This window comes from Bombina bombina, chromosome 4 (genome assembly GCF_027579735.1).
Source record: "Bombina bombina isolate aBomBom1 chromosome 4, aBomBom1.pri, whole genome shotgun sequence".
In the NCBI taxonomy this organism is placed as follows: Eukaryota; Metazoa; Chordata; class Amphibia; order Anura; family Bombinatoridae; genus Bombina; species Bombina bombina.
The window spans coordinates 1,014,470,015-1,014,495,422 of NC_069502.1; the positions used below are offsets into that span (position 1 = coordinate 1,014,470,015).

Genomic DNA, 25,408 nt, shown 5'->3' on the forward strand with positions numbered 1-25,408 from the left:
TATAATACAAAGTGGGATTTTATTTATAGAGTATACAATATATTAAAATATGGCATTTTTCTTGATGTTCACAAAAAGATTCCCCATTATCTTAGTTCTGTTAAATCATTTAAAGTCAGATATTTTCTGGTCACTGCAACAGTGAAACAGAACCTTTTATAAAAAGTAAACCTGGCTCCATGTTATTGAGGACATGAGCTCTTCTTTAGAACAGGTGTATCAAAGTTTATTCAACTTGGTGACTATCAGTACTCGCACAGTCTGGTCAAATGATGTGGAAACACATAGTCCCTTCTTGTCTGGGCTCCAGTCTAAGCTAGAAATAGGCTGTGTTGACAGAGTCACATTCTGTAGAAGACTCACTGATCCAGCAACTCCCATATCAACACCATCTGAGTCTTTTTTTGATCGTTGAGCAGGATATTCACTAGGAAAGAAAGCATGAGTAAGGTCAAGGGAAAGGGGAAAAAAAAAAAAAAAGGAAATCATGCATTTTCTTTGTTTCTAATTCTTCATTAGGACATAAGTAGTCAACATTTTCTGTTTATCTAAGACATTTAAGAAAACTATATTTTTGGGTGGTGGGGGACAAATTATGGTCCTTAACCAATTCTTTTGTCTCAAGTCTGCTGAGGCCTGTCCTTCTTCAGAGTTTTAGGAGTTGATCTTTGCAGCCAGTGAGCATTAGTAGCAAGAATGATAGATACATCAGTATTGATATCAATTTAAAAAGCTTTCACTTATTTTAAGACAAAAATATTTTCAATGTGCCTTGTATACAATATCCTTTTAAAGCATTTTTTTTCTAGCCATTATGTGCCTTTTAGTGATGCATTTACTTACTATTTCCAAAGATGGATATTTCCACCACCACCGGTCGTCATGAAGACATCTCTGTTCTGGGGCAAATGTCGTACTTGCCATATTGTAGATTTATGAGCCTAGTTTGCCAAGATTAACCAAAAAAATAAATAAGTTAGCAATACAAATTAACTAAAGAAAAACAAATGTAAACACTGCTTCTATAGAGAAATTAATAAAGTACACTTATGCTCTCCAATAAAATAAAGGATGAACTAAATTAAACATTTTTTTAAAAAAAATTAAGAGGTGGGAAAAACAACCAGTGCTTTAATTTGTGGTCTTGCATCAAGCTTAAATATCTATCTGATCCAGTGTTCTACTGTGTGCCATGAATTTAGATCACCTTTTCTGAGACAGATGCAAATCCTTTTGTAGGATGCTGGGTCCTCATGTCAAAAACATGAAATTTGCCTTCCAGTGAAGTGGCAACCAATTTATTCATAATGATGTCCTTTCTGTCAAACTCCAAACTGCACACCTGCCAAAGAAATGCAGAAATTAGTGGGTTCAATATGGTTACTGCTCCACTCAAAGCAGCATCACACTAGTGTAATTATAATAAATAGCTTATGCATTGGAAACTATTTGCTACATTGTATCAGACTTGCACACAAAAACAGAATTTATGTTTACCTGATAAATTACTTTCTCCAACGGTGTGTCCGGTCCACGGCGTCATCCTTACTTGTGGGATATTCTCTTCCCCAACAGGAAATGGCAAAGAGCCCAGCAAAGCTGGTCACATGATCCCTCCTAGGCTCCGCCTTCCCCAGTCATTCGACCGACGTAAAGGAGGAATATTTGCATAGGAGAAACCATATGATACCGTGGTGACTGTAGTTAAAGAAAATAAATTATCAGACCTGATTAAAAAACCAGGGCGGGGCCGTGGACCGGACACACCGTTGGAGAAAGTAATTTATCAGGTAAACATAAATTCTGTTTTCTCCAACATAGGTGTGTCCGGTCCACGGCGTCATCCTTACTTGTGGGAACCAATACCAAAGCTTTAGGACACGGATGAAGGGAGGGAGCAAATCAGGTCACCTAGATGGAAGGCACCACGGCTTGCAAAACCTTTCTCCCAAAAATAGCCTCAGAAGAAGCAAAAGTATCAAACTTGTAAAATTTAGTAAAAGTGTGCAGTGAAGACCAAGTCGCTGCCTTACATATCTGATCAACAGAAGCCTCGTTCTTGAAGGCCCATGTGGAAGCCACAGCCCTAGTGGAATGAGCTGTGATTCTTTCAGGAGGCTGCCGTCCGGCAGTCTCATAAGCCAATCTGATGATGCTTTTAATCCAAAAAGAGAGAGAGGTAGAAGTTGCTTTTTGACCTCTCCTTTTACCAGAATAAACAACAAACAAGGAAGATGTTTGTCTAAAATCCTTAGTAGCATCTAAATAGAATTTTAGAGCACGAACAACATCCAAATTGTGCAACAAACGTTCCTTCTTTGAAACTGGATTCGGACACAAAGAAGGCAAGACTATCTCCTGGTTAATGTTTTTGTTAGAAACAACTTTCGGAAGAAAACCAGGTTTAGTACGAAAAACCACCTTATCTGCATGGAACACCAGATAAGGAGGAGAACACTGCAGAGCAGATAATTCTGAAACTCTTCTAGCAGAAGAAATTGCAACCAAAAACAAAACTTTCCAAGATAATAACTTAATATCAACGGAATGTAAGGGTTCAAACGGAACCCCCTGAAGAACTGAAAGAACTAAATTGAGACTCCAAGGAGGAGTCAAAGGTTTGTAAACAGGCTTGATTCTAACCAGAGCCTGAACAAAGGCTTGAACATCTGGCACAGCTGCCAGCTTTTTGTGAAGTAACACAGACAAGGCAGAAATCTGTCCCTACAAGGAACTTGCAGATAATCCTTTCTCCAAACCTTCTTGAAGAAAGGATAGAATCTAGGAATTTTTACCTTGTCCCAAGGGAATCCTTTAGATTCACACCAACAGATATATTTTTTCCATATTTTGTGGTAAATTTTTCTAGTTACAGGCTTTCTGGCCTGAACAAGAGTATCAATGACAGAATCTGAGAACCCTCGCTTTGATAAGATCAAGCGTTCAATCTCCAAGCAGTCAGTTGGAGTGAGATCAGATTCGGATGTTCGAACGGACCTTGAACAAGAAGGTCTCGTCTCAAAGGTAGCTTCCATGGTGGAGCCGATGACATATTCACCAGGTCTGCATACCAAGTCCTGCGTGGCCACGCAGGAGCTATCAAGATCACCGATGCCCTCTCCTGATTGATCCTGGCTACCAGCCTGGGGATGAGAGGAAACGGCGGGAATACATAAGCTAGTTTGAAGGTCCAAGGTGCTACTAGTGCATCTACTAGAGTCGCCCTGGGATCCCTGGATCTGGACCCGTAGCAAGGAACCTTGAAGTTCTGACGAGAGGCCATCAGATCCATGTCTGGAATGCCCCACAATTGAGTAATTTGGGCAAAGATTTCCGGATGGAGTTCCCACTCCCCCGGATGAAATGTCTGACGACTCAGAAAATCCGCTTCCCAATTTTCCACTCCTGGGATGTGGATTGCAGACAAGTGGCAGGAGTGAGTCTCCGCCCATTGAATGATTTTGGTCACTTCTTCCATCGCCAGGGAACTCCTTGTTCCCCCCTGATGGTTGATGTACGCAACAGTCGTCATGTTGTCTGATTGAAACCGTATGAACTTGGCCTTTGCTAGCTGAGGTCAAGCCTTGAGAGCATTGAATATCGCTCTCAGTTCCAGAATATTTATCGGGAGAAGAGATTCTTCCCGAGACCAAAGACCCTGAGCTTTCAGGGGTCCCCAGACCGCGCCCCAGCCCACCAGACTGGCGTCGGTCGTGACAATGACCCACTCTGGTCTGCGGAAGCTCATCCCCTGTGACAGGTTGTCCAGGGACAGCCACCAACGGAGTGAATCTCTGGTCCTCTGATCTACTTGTATCGTCGGAGACAAGTCTGTATAGTCCCCATTCCACTGACTGAGCATGCACAGTTGTAATGGTCTTAGATGAATTCGCGCAAAAGGAACTATGTCCATTGCCGCTACCATCAAACCTATTACTTCCATGCACTGCGCTATGGAAGGAAGAGGAACAGAATGAAGTATTTGACAAGAGTTTAGAAGTTTTGATTTTCTGGCCTCTGTCAGAAAAATCCTCATTTCTAAGGAGTCTATTATTGTTCCCAAGAAGGGAACCCTTGTTGACGGAGATAGAGAACTCTTTTCTACGTTCACTTTCCATCCGTGAGATCTGAGAAAGGCCAGGACAATGTCCGTGTGAGCCTTTGCTTGAGGAAGGGACGACGCTTGAATCAGAATGTCGTCCAAGTAAGGTACTACTGCAATGCCCCTTGGTCTTAGTACCGCTAGAAGGGACCCTAGTACCTTTGTGAAAATCCTTGGAGCAGTGGCTAATCCGAACGGAAGTGCCACAAACTGGTAATGCTTGTCCAGGAATGCGAACCTTAGGAACCGATGATGTTCCTTGTGGATAGGAATATGTAGATACGCATCCTTTAAATCCACCGTGGTCATGAATTGACCTTCCTGGATGGAAGGAAGAATTGTTCGAATGGTTTCCATTTTGAACGATGGAACCTTGAGAAACTTGTTTAGGATCTTGAGATCTAAGATTGGTCTGAACGTTCCCTCTTTTTTGGGAACTACGAACAGATTGGAGTAGAACCCCATCCCTTGTTCTCCTAATGGAACAGGATGAATCACTCCCATTTTTAACAGGTCTTCTACACAATGCAAGAATGCCTGTTTTTTTATGTGGTCTGAAGACAATTGAGACCTGTGGAACCTCCCCCTTGGGGGAAGCCCCTTGAATTCCAGAAGATAACCTTGGGAGACTATTTCTAGCGCCCAAGGATCCAGAACATCTCTTGCCCAAGCCTGAGCGAAGAGAGAGAGTCTGCCCCCCACCAGATCCGATCCCGGATCGGGGGCCAACATCTCATGCTGTCTTGGTAGCAGTGGCAGGTTTCTTGGCCTGCTTTCCTTTGTTCCAGCCTTGCATTGGTCTCCAGGCTGGCTTGGCTTGAAAAGTATTACCCTCTTGCTTAGAGGACGTAGCACTTGGGGCTGGTCCGTTTCTGCGAAAGGGACGAAAATTAGGTTTATTTTTGGCCTTGAAAGACCTATCCTGAGGAAGGGCGTGGCCCTTGCCCCCAGTGATATCAGAGATAATCTCTTTCAAGTCAGGGCCAAACAGCGTTTTCCCCTTGAAAGGAATGTTAAGCAATTTGTTCTTGGAAGACGCATCCGCTGACCAAGATTTTAACCAAAGCGCTCTGCGCGCCACAATAGCAAACCCAGAATTTTTCGCCGCTAACCTAGCCAATTGCAAAGTGGCGTCTAGGGTGAAAGAATTAGCCAATTTGAGAGCACGAATTCTGTCCATAATCTCCTCATAAGAAGAAGAATTATTATTGATCGCCTTTTCTAGCTCATCGAACCAGAAACACGCGGCTGTAGTGACAGGAACAATGCATGAAATTGGTTGTAGAAGGTAACCTTGCTGAACAAACATCTTTTTAAGCAAACCTTCTAATTTTATATCCATAGGATCTTTGAAAGCACAACTATCTTCTATGGGTATAGTGGTGCGTTTGTTTAGAGTAGAAACCGCCCCCTCGACCTTGGGGACTGTCTGCCATAAGTCCTTTCTGGGGTCGACCATAGGAAACAATTTTTTAAATATGGGGGGAGGGACGAAAGGTATACCGGGCCTTTCCCATTCTTTATTTACAATGTCCGCCACCCGCTTGGGTATAGGAAAAGCTTCGGGGGGCCCCGGGACCTCTAGGAACTTGTCCATTTTACATAGTTTCTCTGGAATGACCAAATTCTCACAATCATCCAGAGTGGATAACACCTCCTTAAGCAGAGCGCGGAGATGTTCCAATTTAAATTTAAATGTAAACACATCAGGTTCAGCTTGTTGAGAAATTTTCCCTGAATCTGAAATTTCTCCCTCAGACAAAACCTCCCTGGCCCCCTCAGACTGGTGTAGGGGCCCTTCAGAACCAATATCATCAGCGTCCTCATGCTCTTCAGTATTTTCTAAAACAGAGCAGTCGCGCTTTCTCTGATAAGTGGGCATTTTGGCTAAAATGTTTTTGATAGAATTATCCATTACAGCCGTTAATTGTTGCATAGTAAGGAGTATTGGCGCGCTAGATGTACTAGGGGCCTCCTGTGTGGGCAAGACTGGTGTAGACGCAGGAGGGGATGATGCAGTACCATGCTTACTCCCCTCACTTGAGGAATCATCTTGTGCATCATTTTCTCTAAATTTTGTGTCACATAAATCACATCTATTTAAATGAGAAGGAACCTTGGCTTCCCCACATTCAGAACACAGTCTATCTGGTAGTTCAGACATGTTAAACAGGCATAAACTTGATAACAAAGTACAAAAAACGTTTTAAAATAAAACCGTTACTGTCACTTTAAATTTTAAACTGAACACACTTTATTACTGCAATTGCGAAAAAGTATGAAGGAATTGTTCAAAATTCACCAAATTTTCACCACAGTGTCTTAAAGCCTTAAAAGTATTGCACACTAAATTTGGAAGCTTTAACCCTTAAAATAACGGAACCGGAGCCGTTTTTATATTTAACCCCTTTACAGTCCCTGGTATCTGCTTTGCTGAGACCCAACCAAGCCCAAAGGGGAATACGATACCAAATGACGCCTTCAGAAAGTCTTTTCTATGTATCAGAGCTCCTCACACATGCATCTGCATGTCATGCTTCTCAAAAACAAGTGCGCAATACAGGCGCGAAAATGAGACTCTGCCTATGATTAGGGAAAGCCCCTAGAGAATAAGGTGTCCAATACAGTGCCTGCCGGTTATTTTACAAAATTCCCAAGATTAAAATAATTCCTCAAGGCTATGGAGTATAAAATATGTTTATATATAAATCGATTTAGCCCAGAAAATGTCTACAGTCTTAAAAAGCCCTTGTGAAGCCCTTTTTTTCTGTCTGTAATAAAAATGGCTTACCGGATCCCATAGGGAAAATGACAGCTTCCAGCATTACATCGTCTTGTTAGAATGTGTCATACCTCAAGCAGCAAAAGTCTGCTCACTGTTCCCCCAACTGAAGTTAATTCCTCTCAACAGTCCTGTGTGGAAACAGCCATCGATTTTAGTAACGGTTGCTAAAATCATTTTCCTCTTACAAACAGAAATCTTCATCTCTTTTCTGTTTCAGAGTAAATAGTACATACCAGCACTATTTTAAAATAACAAACTCTTGATTGAATAATAAAAACTACAGTTAAACACTAAAAAACTCTAAGCCATCTCCGTGGAGATGTTGCCTGTACAACGGCAAAGAGAATGACTGGGGAAGGCGGAGCCTAGGAGGGATCATGTGACCAGCTTTGCTGGGCTCTTTGCCATTTCCTGTTGGGGAAGAGAATATCCCACAAGTAAGGATGACGCCGTGGACCGGACACACCTATGTTGGAGAAATAAAGGTTTTAAAATTAGAATCAATTGAATTAGAAAAAATGTGTGCTCCTGCACATATCAACCAATCGCTGTACACCATGCAGAAGGGTGGGGGTTCTGCATTCCGTTGAGTGGAAATACTACAATTGTTCCGGGAAGGACAAGCAAAATAACCAATACGTTTTTTTTTTGTTTTTTTTTTAAATTATGCATCATTTTAAGAGGAATTATATTTTTATATTATATTTTTAGTGTAATACTCATTGAGTGTTTAAGAATTTCATATTACAATCTTAATTGTATTTAGTAGAATATACAATAATTTATTTTGTCCTTTTTCCAATAAATTTAAGTCTAAAAACTGGATCTTCCAGTAAAAATAAATAAAATAAAATATGAAAGAGCACATGGCACTTCACAGTTTATCTAAAAAAATAGAGATTTCATTAGCACAATGCAAGTGGCAATTTGGTTATAATAGTGAATTGGAAAGTTGTTTCAATTTGCATGCCCTATCCTAATCATGGTTTCAAAAATCAGGGGCGCAGATCTAGGGGTGTCGAATCCAATTCTGCAATTTCCAAAAAACTTGAGATGTGCTGGGAATACAGACTCAAAGTGGGTGTATATACAAATTAAAATGTATATAAGTGCAGTATCCATTTTTAATTCCAGCGTTGTTTTAGCGCTTCACCATGAAACCCTTCAGTGGGAAGCAAACTCCTAGGTGGGCACTAGAAATAAAAAAACTCCAATGGTGTATGTATACCAAACTAGTCAAATAAAAATGCAGAATACTCGCTGATAAAAAAAAAAAAAAAAAAAATCAGATTCTAACGATCTTGTAAAGGAACAGAAAAGTTGATAAAAGAGAACTATATTTATTATACAGCTCAACGCGTTTCAACGATTACAATCGTCTTTTTCAAGAGCACAATAAAAACATCTTATAAATGTTTTTATTGCGCTCTTATAAAAAAGGTGATTGTAAACGTTGAGCTGTATAGAACTTTTCTGTTCCTTTACAAGATCGTTGGAATCTGATTTTTTTTTTATCAGTGAGTATTATGCATTTTTATTTTACTAGTTTGCTATACATACACCATTGGAGTTTTTTTATTCCTGGAGCCCACCTAGGAGTTTGCTTCCCACTGAAGAGATTCATGGCGATAAAACAAGGCGGGAATTGAAAATGTATACTTCACTTATATACATTTAATTTGTATATACACCCACTTTGAGTCTGTATTCCCAGCATGGCAAATTGCTTAAATTGATTTGACACCCCTAGATCTGTGCCCCTGATTTTTGAAACAAAAACATTTGACAGTCCTGTGGGAAGGCAGCGGTCTGCACTAAGGGGAGTATTGTGTTTTCTCTCCATATCATACAGAATTGTGCATATAAGATCTGTATTTGCCATCTCCTATCTGAATCATGAAAGTTTAATTTTGACTAGACTGTCCCTTTAATTGCTGACATGATACAAAGCCACACTGGTGCTCTGAGCAGCTTCAGAATTTAAAAAGCTGGTGCACTGAGAATATTTAGCTATGCTTCACGTGCAGAGAAAAAGGTTAACACTAAAACAGTAATAACTTACTAGAAGCATTTTTGCCAATACACGTATATATTGCAATTTTGACCAGAATGTCCCTTTAAAGCACTATAAAAACTGCATATTAGAAGTGCAGGGGTGGTCACCTGCAAATTCACATCAACCATAGTGTGCTCGATCACTAAAGGGTCATTACAGAGATTAAATAATATGCTCTAAACAGAAACTGTCACTGATCAAAGCACAGGCAGTGGTTGCATAGCATTGGGAAGAGCGTGCTCTGAGGCTCCCAGCAGTATTTTAACCATGTGTTTAACCCCACATAGCATTGCAGCGTCTCTAGTGATTTGCTTCAATAAGCTAATGCTGCATGTAGTTGCACTTCCTCTTTATCTAGAGAAAAGGGAAGAAGCAGCATATCCTGCAGTCACATTAATGACAAAGGACACTTGCAAACTAGCAGCCTCTTTTAATCAAAATACAGACAAGTTATAAGATGCCCTAGGCCTATGTATTTGATCTATTGATTTATTTTATTTGCATTGATGATCGATAGATGAAACAGGACTTCAGGTTACTAGCAGATTATATCAACTTTACCCCATTTTTAATATTGGTTTCCCATCTTAGTGACATGTTGCGAAGGTCAAATAGTTTAATGTCCCCATTGTCATATCCAGCACAGACTACCCGCTCTTGCTGATTGTAAGCATTGCCTGGAATCAAAGACACATTATTGTACAGTCAGAGCACATCTGCAAACATGATAAATAATAATCCGGTAAAAGCTAATTTAAAATCTTTCAACTAGGTTTCATTTCTGCACAGTGGTGAGAACTTTTGTTTTTTAAAAAAACAGATTAAAATGAATAAGGTGCATGCAAACTAGAGCTTTATGTTCAGTAAGAAAGTTAAAGGGACATGAAGCAATTATAACACACATAACTAAAGTCAACTCTGGACTAATAATGTATTACTGATCCTGAGCTGAACATAGCTGATAAACTTAATCAGAGGCAGCATATGTGTGTAGCCGGTAATAAGAGTGGAAGCTGGTTTTAACTATGTGTTTAACCACTCTGCAGATGTTTAACACATACAACTCAAGAGAGAAAAAGTAAAAAAGCTCTGAATGAGAAATGACAAACCCTAAGGTTTTAGATGATGAAGCACTGCAAAAAACAAGAATATACTGGATCCCCCCCCCCCCCCCCCCCCCCACTTCCAATCGCTACATGATTAGAGGCGAAATAACTTTAGATCTAACCTTGGCCAGAATCTAGGTAGTTTCTGACAGCAACCTAAATACAGCATTATTTATTGACAGCATAACAAACAGAATACGTACCAAATGTCACTGTCCAGCAATCTCTTTTGGTTTCTCCTTCTACTGGTTCCATATTAGCAACTGGTGTATCCTTCTGCCTTGTGTCCCAAACTTTTACGGTCCCTGAAATATCAGTTCTAGCTGTTAATTTAGCCAACAGCAAATTTTACTGAACACTTAGTCTTGCATAAGGCTACTCAATATACCTTAAGGAAATATGATCCTATTATAGGGTTAACATTTTTTATTTAAAAATCTTACAACACTGCAATATACATAGTTAAAACGGCAAAATAAAGAGAAAAGAAATGTGTTCAAGTCAGGTTTAGAGAGACAACAGTAACTCTGAAATGCACTAGGGATGCAACCAACAATTATTTTTTAAATTATTCGACTAATTGGATGAAAAAAAGAATATTTTTTTCCTATATTTAAAATAAAATCCACATACTGAGTTTTACAAATATAAACTTCAGATCATAATCAAGCAACAAACGCACGGTTTCAAAAGGAGGTAGAACTAGAAAGAGGTAGAGTATAACTGTTTATAACATTCTGTTATTCATTCTTTTAGAAACTTTGCATTGAAATGCAAAAATGTCAACATGACCACGTGCGCATAGCTGAGGCTGGCTCTCTTTTTGCAAGATATTTTGCCTGCAGCAGAGAAGAGGAGCTCAGATGGTGTTGAGGTGCATGAGATGCATAAGTAGGGTTTTGCCAATTTTACCAAGGTGGGATATTTATCTTTGTTAGCTCCACCAATGCAAAGGTTTTTCCTCCTTGGCAAGGGGTCTCTCAAAGTAAGCCTGAACTTAATTCTAACATAAAAATAACTTATCTATATGCAATGGTAACCAACCAGCTATAAGGTTAGGGAAAAAATAAATCTTGTCCCCTTTTAAAATAACAGATATATACTTAGAGGTTAAATTTGGTACATATTAGAACTAATATATATATATATAAAAAAACAAAACAAAACAACAACAACAAAAGTCAAAAGCTCTAAGGACTATATATCAGTAACAGGACAAAGCCTTACACATTTATCTATAAAGTACATATAATCAGCAATAGCAAGCAAGCAATCCACTAATAATGGTGCAAACGAATAATAGTGCACATCAATTCAAATAACAAAACCGATCAATCTAGGGCTAGGTGTAAATAACAAGCTCGGCACTATATTATGCAAAGCGTAGTCCCAAATCACCTGATTTAATATAAACAATCCAAATGATGACTCCTATTTTATTTCTGGGTTGCACATAACCCTTGAGTAGTTAACTTATACTGTCCTGAAAAGTAAACCTCTGTAGACGTCATTTAGGCTAAAGGCATAGTCATAAAACAATACCATGTGCAGGAGCTCATTCGAGTGAAGCAGCTGGTGAACAGACCAGCTAATTGCAAACTAATAGATTATGAGATTAGTTGACAACTATTTTCATAATCGATTAAAGTTGTTGCAGCTCTAAAATGCACCACAGTGTTACATACATGACATTTGCACACACTCGCTCAATTTGAGCTTAAAATTAATCCCATTAAAAAAGGTGTCCCATTTAACACAAAATCCCTGAATTTTGTTTCTAGACAAAAAAGTATCTTTTTAAAATGTATCTAAGATATTAGCATTTACTACAGCCTTATGTAATGAGTTACACAAATTGATTGCGTTTACAGTGAAAAAATGTTTGCAATGCTAGAGATTAAAACATAATTTATGCTTACCTGATAAATTCCTTTCTTCTGTAGTGTGATCAGTCCACGGGTCATCATTACTTCTGGGATATTACTCCTCCCCAACAGGAAGTGCAAGAGGATTCACCCAGCAGAGCTGCATATAGCTCCTCCCCTCTACGTCACTCCCAGTCATTCGACCAAGGACCAACGAGAAAGGAAAAGCCAAGGGTGAAGTGGTGACTGGAGTATAAATTAAAAAATATTTACCTGCCTTAAAAACAGGGCGGGCCGTGGACTGATCACACTACAGAAGAAAGGAATTTATCAGGTAAGCATAAATTATGTTTTCTTCTGTTAAGTGTGATCAGTCCACGGGTCATCATTACTTCTGGGATACCAATACCAAAGCAAAAGTACACGGATGACGGGAGGGATAGGCAGGCTCTTTATACAGAAGGAACCACTGCCTGAAGAACCTTTCTCCCAAAAATAGCCTCCGATGAAGCAAAAGTGTCAAATTTGTAAAATTTTGAAAAAGTATGAAGCGAAGACCAAGTTGCAGCCTTGCAAATCTGTTCAACAGAGGCCTCATTCTTGAAGGCCCAAGTGGAAGCCACAGCTCTAGTAGAATGAGCTGTAATTCTTTCAGGAGGCTGCTGTCCAGCAGTCTCATAAGCTAAACGAATTATGCTACTAAGCCAAAAAGAAAGAGAGGTAGCGGAAGCTTTTTGACCTCTCCTCTGCCCAGAGTAAATGACAAACAGAGAAGACGTTTGTCGAAATTCCTTAGTTGTCTGTAAGTAAAATTTTAGAGCACGGACTACATCCAGGTTGTGCAGTAGACGTTCCTTCTTTGAAGAAGGATTTGGGCATAAAGAAGGAACAACAATCTCTTGATTGATATTCCTGTTAGTAACTACCTTAGGTAAGAACCCAGGTTTAGTACGCAGGACTACCTTATCCGAATGAAAAATCAAATAAGGAGAATCACAATGTAAGGCTGATAATTCAGAGACTCTTCGAGCCGAGGAAATAGCCATTAAAAATAGAACTTTCCAAGATAACAACTTTATATCAATGGAATGAAGGGGTTCAAACGGAACGCCCTGTAAAACATTAAGAACAAGGTTTAAACTCCATGGTGGAGCAACAGTTTTAAACACAGGCTTAATTCTGGCCAAAGCCTGACAAAAAGCCTGGACGTCAGGAACTTCTGACAGACGTTTGTGTAACAGAATGGACAGAGCTGAGATCTGTCCCTTTAATGAACTAGCAGATAAACCCTTTTCTAAACCTTCTTGTAGAAAAGACAATATCCTAGGAATCCTAACCTTACTCCAAGAGTAACCTTTGGATTCACACCAATATAGGTATTTACGCCATATCTTATGGTAAATCTTTCTGGTAACAGGTTTCCTAGCCTGTATTAAGGTATCAATAACTGACGTCTTGATAAAATCAAGCGTTCAATTTCCAAGCAGTCAGCTTCAGAGAAGTTAGATTTTGATGTTTGAAGGGACCCTGTATCAGAAGGTCCTGTTTCAGAGGTAGAGACCAAGGTGGACAGGATGACATGTCCACCAGGTCTGCATACCAAGTCCTGCGTGGCCACGCAGGTGCTATTAGAATCACTGATGCTCTCTCTTGTTTGATTCTGGCAATCAATCGAGGAAGCAACGGGAAGGGTGGAAACACGTAAGCCATCCTGAAGTCCCAAGGTGCTGTCAGAGCATCTATCAGGACTGCTCCTGGATCCCTGGATCTGGACCCGTAATGAGGAAGCTTGGCGTTCTGTCGAGACGCCATGAGATCTATCTCTGGTTTGCCCCAACATCGAAGTATTTGGGCAAAGACCTCCGGATGAAGTTCCCACTCCCCCGGATGAAAAGTCTGACGACTTAAGAAATCCGCCTCCCAGTTCTCCACTCCCGGGATGTGGATTGCTGACAGGTGGCAAGAGTGAGACTCTGCCCAACAAATTATTTTTGATACTTCCATCATAGCTAGGGAGCTTCTTGTCCCTCCCTGATGGTTGATGTAAGCTACAGTCGTGATGTTGTCCGACTGAAACCTGATGAACCCCCGAGTTGTCAACTGGGGCCAAGCCAGGAGGGCATTGAGAACTGCTCTCAATTCCAGAATGTTTATTGGCAGGAGACTCTCCTCCTGACTCCATTGTCCCTGAGCCTTCAGAGAATTCCAGACGGCACCCCAACCTAGAAGGCTGGCGTCTGTTGTTACAATTGTCCAGTCTGGTCTGCTGAATGGCATCCCCCTGGACAGATGTGGCCGAGAAAGCCACCATAGAAGAGAATTTCTGGTCTCTTGATCCAGATTCAGAGAAGGGGATAAGTCTGAGTAATCCCCATTCCACTGACTTAGCATACACAGTTGCAGTGGTCTGAGGTGTAAGCGTGCAAAGGGTACTATGTCCATTGCCGCTACCATTAAGCCGATTACCTCCATGCATTGAGCCACTGACGGGTGTTGAATGGAATGAAGGGTGCGGCAAGCACTTTGAAGTCTTGTTAGCCTGTCCTCTGTCAGGTAAATCTTCATTTCTACAGAATCTATAAGAGTCCCCAGGAAGGGAACTCTTGTGAGTGGAACGAGTGAACTTTTCTTTTCGTTCACCTTCCATCCATGTGACCTTAGAAATGCCAGCACTAACTCTGTATGAGACTTGGCAGTTTGAAAGCTTGAAGCTTGTATCAGAATGTCGTCTAGGTATGGAGCTACCGAGATTCCCCGCGGTCTTAGTACCGCCAGAAGAGCACCCAGAACCTTTGTGAAGATTCTTGGAGCTGTAGCCAATCCGAATGGAAGAGCCACAAACTGGTAATGCCTGTCTAGGAAGGCAAACCTTAGGTACCGATAATGATCTTTGTGAATCGGTATGTGAAGGTAAGCATCTTTTAAATCTACAGTGGTCATGTATTGACCCTCTTGGATCATAGGTAAAATTGTCCGAATAGTCTCCATCTTGAACGATGGAACTCTTAGGAATTTGTTTAGGATCTTTAAGTCCAGGATTGGTCTGAAAGTTCCCTCTTTTTTGGGAACCACAAACAGATTTGAGTAAAACCCCTGTCCCTGTTCCGATCGTGGAACTGGATGGATTACTCCCATTAACAAGAGCTCTTGTACGCAGCGTAGAAACGCCTCTTTCTTTGTCTGGATTGTTGACAATCTTGACAGATGAAATCTCTCTCTTGGAGGAGAGTATTTGAAGTCCAGAAGGTATCCCTGAGATATTATCTCTAGCGCCCAGGGATCCTGAACATCTCTTGCCCAAGCCTGGGCGAAGAGAGAAAGTCTGCCCCCCACTAGATCCGATCCCGGATCGGGGGCCCTCAATTCATGCTGTTTTAGGGGCAGCAGCAGGTTTCCTAGTCTGCTTGCCCTTGTTCCAGGACTGGTTAGGTTTCCAGCCTTGTCTGTAGCAAGCAACAGCTCCTTCCTGTTTTGGTGCAGAGGAAGTTGATGCTGCTCCTGCTTTGAAATTACGAAAGGAACGAAAATTAGACCGTCTAGTCTTGGCTTTGGCTTTGTCCTGAGGCAGGGCATGGCCTTTACCTCCTGTAATGTCAGCGATAATCTCTTTCAACCCGGGCCCGAATAAGGTCTGCCCTTTGAAAGGTATATTAAGCAATTTAGACTTAGAAGTAACATCAGCTGACCAGGATTTTAGCCACAGCGCCCTGCGTGCCTGAATGGCGAATCCTGAATTCTTCGCCGTAAGTTTAGTAAGATGTACTACGGCCTCCGAAATGAATGAATTAGCTAGTTTAAGGACTCTAAGCCTGTCCGTAATGTCGTCCAGAGTAGCTGAACCAATGTTCTCTTCCAGAGACTCAATCCAGAATGCCGCTGCAGCCGTGATCGGCGCAATGCATGCAAGGGGTTGCAATATAAAACCTTGTTGAACAAACATTTTCTTAAGGTAACCCTCTAACTTTTTATCCATTGGATCTGAAAAAGCACAGCTATCCTCCACCGGGATAGTGGTACGCTTAGCTAAGGTAGAAACTGCTCCCTCCACCTTAGGGACCGTTTGCCATAAGTCCCTTGTGGTGGCGTCTATTGGAAACATTTTTCTAAATATCGGAGGGGGTGAGAACGGCACACCGGGTCTATCCCACTCCTTAGTAACAATTTCAGTAAGTCTCTTAGGTATAGGAAAAACCTCAGTACTCGTCGGTACCGCAAAATATTTATCCAACCTACACATTTTCTCTGGTATTGCAACTGTGTTACAATCATTCAGAGCCGCTAACACCTCCCCTAGTAATACACGGAGGTTTTCCAGTTTAAATTTAAAATTTGAAATATCTGAATCCAGTCTGTTTGGATCAGAACCGTCACCCACAGAATGAAGTTCTCCGTCCTCATGTTCTGCCACCTGTGACGCAGTGTCTGACATGGCCCTAATATTATCAGCGCACTCTGTTCTCACCCCAGAGTGATCACGCTTACCTCTTAGTTCTGGTAATTTAGCCAAAACCTCAGTCATAACAGTAGCCATATCCTGTAATGTGATTTGTAATGGCCGCCCAGATGTACTCGGCGCTACAATATCACGCACCTCCCTCTGAGCGGGAGATGTAGGTACTGACACGTGAGGCGAGTTAGTCGGCATAACTCTCCCCTCGTTGTTTGGTGAAATTTGTTCAATTTGTACAGATTGACTTTTATTTAAAGTAGCATCAATACAGTTAGTACATAAATTTCTATTGGCCTCCACTTTGGCATTGCAACAAATGACACAGGTATCATCCTCTGAATCAGACATGTTTAACACACTAGCAAATAGACTTGCAACTTGGAAATACAATTCAATTAGAATAATATTAAAACGTACTGTGCCTTTAAGAAGCACAGAAGATCTATGACAGTTGAAAATTAATAAATTGAAACAGTTATAGCCTCAATCCTTGTAAACAACACAACTTTAGCAAAGGTTTAATCCCATTAGCAAAGATAACAAATTCTGAAAGCAGGAAACAAATTACAGAATAAACGTTTTTTATCTCAGTCAAACTATAATTCTCACAGCTCTGCTGAGAGAAATTACCTCCCTCAAAATAAGTTTTGAAGACCCCTGAGCTCTGTAGAGATGAACCGGATCATGCAGGGAATACAATGAGTTGCTGACTGAAATATTTGATGCATAGTAAAAGCGCCAAAAAACGGCCCCTCCCCCTCACACACAGCAGTGAGGGAGAACAGAAACTGTCAGAAAAACAGATTAAGCAACTGCCAAGTGGAAAAATAGTGCCCAAACATTTATTCACACAGTACCTCAGCAAATGAAAACGATTTTACATTCCAGCAAAAACGTTAAACATAATCTCTAGTTATTAAACAGCTTTATGTATTTCTTACAGTGTAATTCTAGTGAAGTACCATTCCCCAGAATACTGAAGTGTAAAGTATACATACATGACATTATATCGGTATGGCAGGATTTTCTCATCAATTCCATTGTCAGAAAATAAAAACTGCTACATACCTCTATGCAGATTCATCTGCCCGCTGTCCCCTGATCTGAAGTTTACCTCACTCCTCAGATGGCAGAGAACAGCAATATGATCTTAACTACTCCGGCTAAAATCATAGCAAAACTCTGGTAGATTCTTCTTCAAACTCTGCCAGAGAGGTAATAACACACTCCGGTGCTATTTTAAAATAACAAACTTTTGATTGAAGATATAAAACTAAGTATAATCACCATAGTCCTCTCACACATCCTATCTAGTCGTTGGGTGCAAGAGAATGACTGGGAGTGACGTAGAGGGGAGGAGCTATATGCAGCTCTGCTGGGTGAATCCTCTTGCACTTCCTGTTGGGGAGGAGTAATATCCCAGAAGTAATGATGACCCGTGGACTGATCACACTTAACAGAAGAAATCTCCTTTCCTCCAGCCTTCAATTGTGACCTTGTCACATACAATTTTCTTGGAATAAACAGAGCTTCTGCCATCTCTGTATATGGGCCTTAAATAGCACTAAATCCAATATAGCTTTATTCCTAGATGGCTCCGCGGCCTTAGAAGCCGCTGCCCTGCATTGCGCACCCATCTTTAGCTTGCTATCTATAAGTCAATTCAGTTTTCTCCTCTGTTTTGCCAAGTCTAGTCCCATTTAAAGATATAGTAAACCCATATTTTTTCTTTAATGATTCAGATAGATCATGTCATTTTAAGCAACTTTCTAATTTACCCACATTACCAATTTTTCTTTGTTCTCTTGCTATCTATTTGAAAAGCAAAATGTAAGCTTAGAAGCCTGCCCATTTTTGGTTCAGCACCTGGGTTACACTTGCTTATTGGTGGCTAAATGTAGCCACCAAACAGCAAGCACTATTCAGGGTGCTGAACCAAAAATGGGCTGGCTCCTTAGCTTAGATTCTTGCTTTTTCACATAAAGATAGCAAGAGAACCAAGAAAAAAATAATAGAAGTAAATTAGAAAGTTGCTTAAAATTACATGCTCTCTGAATCACGAAGTCACATGGCATTTACTAACTCCTTAGGTAATGAGTTCCACAAATTGATTGCTTTTACAGTGAAAAAAGGTTTACATTGCTAGAGAGATTAAATCTCCTTTCCTCCAGCCTTCAATTGTGACCTCGTCACAAACAATTTTCTTGGAATAAACAGAGCTTCTGCCATCTCTGTATATGGGCCTTGAATAGCACTAAATCCAATATAGCTTTATTCCTAGATGGCTCCGCTAATTGTGACATAAATTTATCCTTGGTGGTGGGAGCAGCAGCAGGGAGGCGGCCCATCGGTGGTTTATTTCCTATTCATGTCTGCACCGAGTGCGCGGGAGTGTTCCGCATTACCATTAAATGCAATTGAATGCATGAGAAGGAGGGCGTGGGGGGGGGGGTGAATCCAATGATGGGCAAGGGATCTGGGAGGGGGAAAGGGTGCAGCTACACTACAGAAAATTGGGGATTTTATTTATTAATTTAAAAAAGTCATATTTTATTTAACAAATTGGGTACTGGCAGACAGCTGGGTTAGAGAGCTGTGTGGGGGGGGGGGGGGAAATCGGGGAGGTTAGGGGCTAAGGGGGATCCAACACTGAAGAATATATACCAAAAAAATAAAAATTATTTTAGTACTGGCAGACTCTACCAGTACTTAAGATGGCGGTGACAATTGTGAGGTGGGGGAGGGTAGAGAGCCGTTTGAGGGGGGTCAGGGAGGGCTCAGGGGGTGGGATGTGTCAGGTGGGAGGCTGATCTCTACACTAAAGCTAAAATTACCCCTACAAGCTACCTAATTAACCCCTTAACTGCTGGGCATAAAACAAGTGTGATGCGCAGCAGCATTTAGCAGCCTTCTAATTACCAAAAAGCAATGCCAAAGTCAAATATGTCTGATTTTTCTGAACAAAGGGTATGGCAGAGAAGCATTTACAACCATTTGTGCCATAATTGCACAAGCTGTTTGTAAATAATTTCAGTGAGAAACCTAAAATTGTGAAAAAGTTTGTGAAAAAGTGAACGATTGTTTTTTATTTGATCGCATTTGCCAGTGAAATGGTGGCATGAAATATACCAAAATGGGCCTAGATCAATATATACATGTGAAGGGTTATTCAGGGATTCCTGACAGATAGTGTTCCAATGCAACTATCGCTAATTTGGAAATAGCAAAGTGCTACTTGTACTTATTGCCCTAAAACTTTCAAAAAAAGCAAAGAACATGTAAACATTGGGTATTTCTAAACTCAGGACAAAATTTAGAAACTCTTTAGCATGGGTGTTTTTGGTGGTTGTAGATTTGTAACAGATTTTGGGGGTCAAAGTTAGAAAAAGTTTGTTTTTTCCATTTTTTCATCATATTTTATATTTAAAAAAAAAAATTACAGTCAATTATAAGATATGATGAAAATAATGGTATCTTTAGAAAGTCCATTTAAAAGGGACAGTTTAGTCCAAAAACATAATTTATGCTTACCTGATAAATTTATTTCTCTTGTAGTGTATCCAGTCCACGGATCAACCATTACTTGTGGGATATTCTCCTTCCCAACAGGAAGTTGCAAGAGGATCACCCACAGCAGAGCTGCTATATAGCTCCTCCCCTAACTGCCATATCCAGTCATTCGACCAAAACAAGCCGAGAAAGGAGAAACCATAGGGTGCAGTGGTGACTGAAGTTCAATTAAAATTTAGACCTGCCTTAAAAGGACAGGGCGGGCCGTGGACTGGATACACTACAAGAGAAATAAATTTATCAGGTAAGCATAAATTATGTTTTCTCTTGTTAAGTGTATCCAGTCCACGGATCATCCATTACTTGTGGGATACCAATACCAAAGCTTAAGTACACGGATGATGGGAGGGACAAGGCAGGAACCACTGCCTGTAGAACCTTTCTCCCAAAAACAGCCTCCGAAGAAGCAAAAGTATCAAATTTGTAAAATTTTGAAAAGGTATGAAGCGAAGACCAAGTCGCAGCCTTGCAAATCTGTTCAACAGAGGCCTCATTTTTAAAGGCCCAGGTGGAAGCCACAGCTCTAGTAGAATGAGCTGTAATTCTTTCAGGGGGCTGCTGTCCAGCAGTCTCATATGCTAAACGGATTATACTCCGAAGCCAAAAAGAAAGAGAGGTTGCCGAGGCCTTTTGACCTCTCCTCTGTCCAGAGTAAATAACAAACAGGTGAGATGTTTGGCGAAAATCTTTAGTAGCCTGCAAGTAAAACTTCAATGCACGGACTACGTCTAGATTATGCAAAAGACGTTCCTTCTTTGAAGAAGGATTAGGGCATAATGATGGAACAACAATCTCTTGATTGATATTCTTGTTAGAAACCACCTTAGGTAAAAACCCAGGTTTTGTACGCAGAACTACTTTATCTGAATGAAAGATCAGATAAGGAGAATCACAATGTAAGGCAGATAACTCCGAGACTCTTCGAGCCGAGGAAATAGCCATCAGAAAAAGAACTTTCCATGATAGAAGTTTGATATCAATAGAATGAAGGGGTTCAAACGGAACCCCTTGAAGAACTTTAAGAACCAAGTTTAAGCTCCATGGGGGAGCAACAGGTTTAAACACAGGCTTAATTCTAACTAAAGCCTGACAAAATGCCTGAACGTCTGGAACTTCTGCCAGACGCTTGTGTAAAAGAATAGACAGAGCAGAAATCTGTCCCTATAAATAACTAGCTGATAGTCCCTTGTCCAAACCCTCTTGGAGGAAGGACAATATTCTAGGAATCCTAACCCTACTCCATGAGTAATTCTTGGATCCACACCAATGAAGATATTTACGCCAAATCTTGTGGTAAATGTTCCTGGTGACAGGCTTTCGTGTCTGTATTAAGGTATCAATTACTGACTCGGAGAAGCCACGCTTTGATAGGATCAAGCGTTCAATCTCCATGCAGTCAGTCTCAGAGAAAGTAGATTCGGATGATTGAAAGGACCTTGTATTAGAAGGTCTTGTCTCAGAGGCAGAGTCCATGGTGGAAAGGATGACATGTCCACTAGGTCTGCATACCAGGTCCTGCGTAGCCACGCAGGCGCTATCAATATCACCGATGCTCTCTCCTGTTTGATTTTGGCAATCAGACGAGGGAGCAGAGGAAAAGGTGGAAACACATAGGCCAGGTTGAAGAACCAAGGCGCTGCTAGAGCATCTATCAGTGCCGCTTCTGGGTCCCTGGACCTGGATCCGTAACAAGGAAGCTTGGCATTCTGGCGAGACGCCATGAGATCCAGTTCTGGTTTGCCCCAATGGAGAACCAATTGAGCAAACACCTCCGGATGGAGTTCCCACTCCCCCGGATGAAAAGTCTGACGACTTAGAAAATCCGCCTCCCAGTTCTCTACCCCTGGGATATGGATCACTGATAGGTGGCAAGAGTGAGTCTCTGCCCAGCGAATTATCTTGGAGACTTCTGACATCGCTAGGGAACTCCTGGTCCCCCCTTGATGGATGATGTAAGCCACAGTCGTGATGTTGTCCGACTGAAATCTGATGAACCTCAGTGTTGCTAACTGAGGCCAAGCTAGAAAAGCATTGAATATTGCTCTTAACTCCAGAATATTTATTGGGAGGAGTTTCTCCTCCTGAGTCCATGAACCCTGAGCCTTCAGGGAGTTCCAGACTGCACCCCAACCTAGAAGGCTGGCGTCTGTTGTTACAATGGTCCAATCTGGCCTGCGAAAGGTCATACCTTTGGACAGATGGACCCGAGATAACCACCAGAGAAGAGAATCTCTGGTTTCCTGATCCAGATTTAGTAGAGGGGACTGATTTGGCCCTGTCCTGAGGAAGGGTATGACCCTTACCTCCAGTAATGTCAGCAATAATTTCTTTCAAACCAGGCCCGAATAAGGTCTGCCCCTTGAAAGGAATGTTGAGTAATTTAGACTTTGAAGTCCCATCAGCTGACCAGGATTTAAGCCATATCGCCCTACGCGGCTGGATGGCGAATCCGGAATTCTTAGCCGTTAGTTTAGTCAAATGAACAATGGCATCAGAAACAAATGAGTTAGCTAGCTTAAGTGTTCTAAGCTTGTCAATAATTTCAGTCAATGGAGCTGTATGGATGGCCTCTTCCAAGGCCTCAAACCAGAACGCCGCCGCAGCAGTGACAGGTGCAATGCATGCAAGGGGCTGTAAAATAAAACCTTGTTGAATAAACATTTTCTTAAGGTAACCCTCTAATTTTTTATCCATTGGATCTGAAAAAGCACAACTGTCCTCAACCGGGATAGTGGTACGCTTTGCTAAAGTAGAAACTGCTCCCTCCATCTTAGGGACAGACTGCCATAAGTCCAGTGTAGTGGCATCTATTGGAAACATTTTTCTAAATATAGGAGGTGGGGAAAAGGGCACACCGGGTCTATCCCACTCCTTACTAATAATTTCTGTAAGCCTTTTAGGTATTGGAAAAACCATCAGTACTCACCGGCACTGCATAGTATTTATCCAGCCTACACAATTTCTCTGGCACTGCAATTGTGTCACAGTCATTCAGAGCAGCTAATACCTCCCCAAGTAACACACGGAGGTTCTCAAGCTTTAATTTAAAATTAGAAATCTCTGAATCAGGTCTCCCCGATTTAGAGACGTCACCCACAGACTGAAGCTCTCCGTCCTCAGGTTCTGCATATTGTGACACAGTATCAGACATGGCTCTTACAGCATCTACGCGCTCTGTATCTCGTCTAACCCCAGAGCTATCGCGCTTGCCTCTCAATTCAGGCAATCTGGCTAATACCTGTGACAGGGTATTATTCATGATTGCAGCCATGTCCTGCAAAGTAATCGCTATGGGCATCCCTGATGTACTTGGCGCCATATTAGCTTGCGTCCCTCGAGCGGGAGGCGAAGGGTCCGACACGTGGGGAGAGTTAGTCGGCATAACTTCCCCCTCGACAGACCCCTCTGGTGACAATTCTTTTATAGATAAAGACTGATCTTTACTGTTTAAGGTGAAATCAATACATTTAGTACACATTCTCCTATGGGGCTCCACCATGGCTTTTAAACATAATGAACAAGTAGTTTCCTCTGTGTCAGACATGTTTGTACAGACTAGCAATGAGACTAGCAAGCTTGGAAAACACTTTAAACAAAGTTAACAAGCAATATAAAAAACGTTACTGTGCCTTTAAGAGAAACAAATTTTGGCAAAATTTGAAATAACAGTGAAAAGAGGCAGTTACACCAACGAAATTTTTACAGTGTATGTAACAAGTTAGCAGAGCATTGCACCCACTTGCAAATGGATGATTAACCCCTTAATACAAAAAACAGATTAACAAAACGAAAAATATGTTTTTTAAACAGTCATAACAACTGCCACAGCTCCTACTTTTGAAGCCTTTTGAGCCCTTCAGAGATGTCCTATAGCATGCAGGGGACTGCTGAGGGAAGCTGAATGTCACAGTTTGTAATTTTAACTGCACCAACTGTAACTTTTATACTATAACAGTGGAAAGCCTCTTCTAGGCAAAAATAAAGCCAGCCATGTGGAAAAAACTAGGCCCCAATAAGTTATCACCAAAGCATATATAAAAACGATTAACATGCCAGCAAACGTTTTATATTACACTTTATAAGAGTATGTATCTCTGTTAATAAGCCTGATACCAGTCGCTATTAAATCACTGCATTTAGGCTTAACTTACATTAATCCGGTATCAGCAGCATTTTTCTAGCAAATTCCATCCCTAGAAATATGTTAACTGCACATACCTTATTGCAGGAAAACCTGCACGCCATTCCCCCTCTGAAGTTATCCTCACTCCTCAGAATATGTGAGAACGGCAATGGATCTTAGTTACTTCTGCTAAGATCATAGAAATCACAGGCAGATTCTTCTTCTAATGCTGCCTTTGATAAAACAGTACACTCCGGTACCATTTAAAAATAACAAACTTTTGATTGAAGTTAAGAAACTAACTATAATACACCACTCTCCTCTTACTACGTCCATCTTTGTTGAGAGTTGCAAGAGAATGACTGGATATGGCAGTTAGGGGAGGAGCTATATAGCAGCTCTGCTGTGGGTGATCCTCTTGCAACTTCCTGTTGGGAAGGAGAATATCCCACAAGTAATGGATGATCCGTGGACTGGATACACTTAACAAGAGAAATAAACTTTCATGATTCAGATAGAGAATGTCATTTTAAACATTTTTCCAATTTACTTTTATCACCAATTTTGCTTTGTTTTCTTGGTATTCTTAGTTGAAAGGATCATATGCTAATTTCTAAGCCCTTGAAGGCCGCCTCTTCTCTCAGGGCATTTTGACAGTTTTTCACCATTAGAGGGTGTTAGTTCATGTGTGTCATATAGCCAACACTGTGCTCACACACGTGGGGAGTACCAGGGAGCCAGCTCTGATTGGCTAAAATGGATGTCTGTCAAAAGAACTGAAATAAGGGGGGCAGTTTGCAAAGGCTTAGATAAAAGGTAATTACAGGGATGAAAAGTGTATTTATTTTACTGTGTTGGTTATGCAAAACTAGGGAATGGTAAATAAAGGGATTATATATACAGTATATACACACACACATACATACACACATACACCAAGAGGCATGTGTGTAGCCACCAATCTCACCAACTAGCTCTCAGCAGTGCAGCGCTGCTCAAGAGCCTACTTAAAGTGAAGGTCCATTTTGATGAATTAGTGCCCGGTTTTTAATAAACCTACTAAAAACAAGAGCACTTTAATTCATCAAAATTGACATTTCACCGTTTTCTTCAAAAACTTACCTTTTAATCCTGGCAGCTGCTCCAGCACTTCCTCCACCCGTCAAAAGCCGTCTTCGCGGGTCCAAAATGACAAATCCGGCTTCCTCCAATCACAGCGTTGCATCAGGCCAAGATTCCCCCGGGGGGGGGGGGGGGGAGTTGTGATTGGCGGAAGCCCGATTCGTCATTTGACGTCTGCAGAGGCTTCCGACAGCCGGGGGGGATCGCTGGAGCTGCTGCAAGGATTAAA

The 25,408-nt window shown here is 41.2% G+C and overlaps 1 protein-coding gene across 1 annotated transcript in view; it reads right to left on the reverse strand.

The window, feature by feature from the left end:
- The window catches only part of DNAAF10 (dynein axonemal assembly factor 10), a 50,670-nt gene continuing 25,262 nt past the window's right edge, over positions 1 to 25,408 (reverse strand). The window contains exons 4-8 of the mRNA XM_053712108.1: positions 10,253 to 10,354; positions 9,505 to 9,620; positions 1,208 to 1,342; positions 844 to 941; positions 1 to 427 (exon numbers count right to left, since the gene is read on the reverse strand). Of these exons, the coding sequence (XP_053568083.1) occupies positions 220 to 427; positions 844 to 941; positions 1,208 to 1,342; positions 9,505 to 9,620; positions 10,253 to 10,354 (659 nt within the window). The 3' untranslated portion in view covers positions 1 to 219. The remainder of the gene's footprint in view (positions 428 to 843; positions 942 to 1,207; positions 1,343 to 9,504; positions 9,621 to 10,252; positions 10,355 to 25,408) is intronic.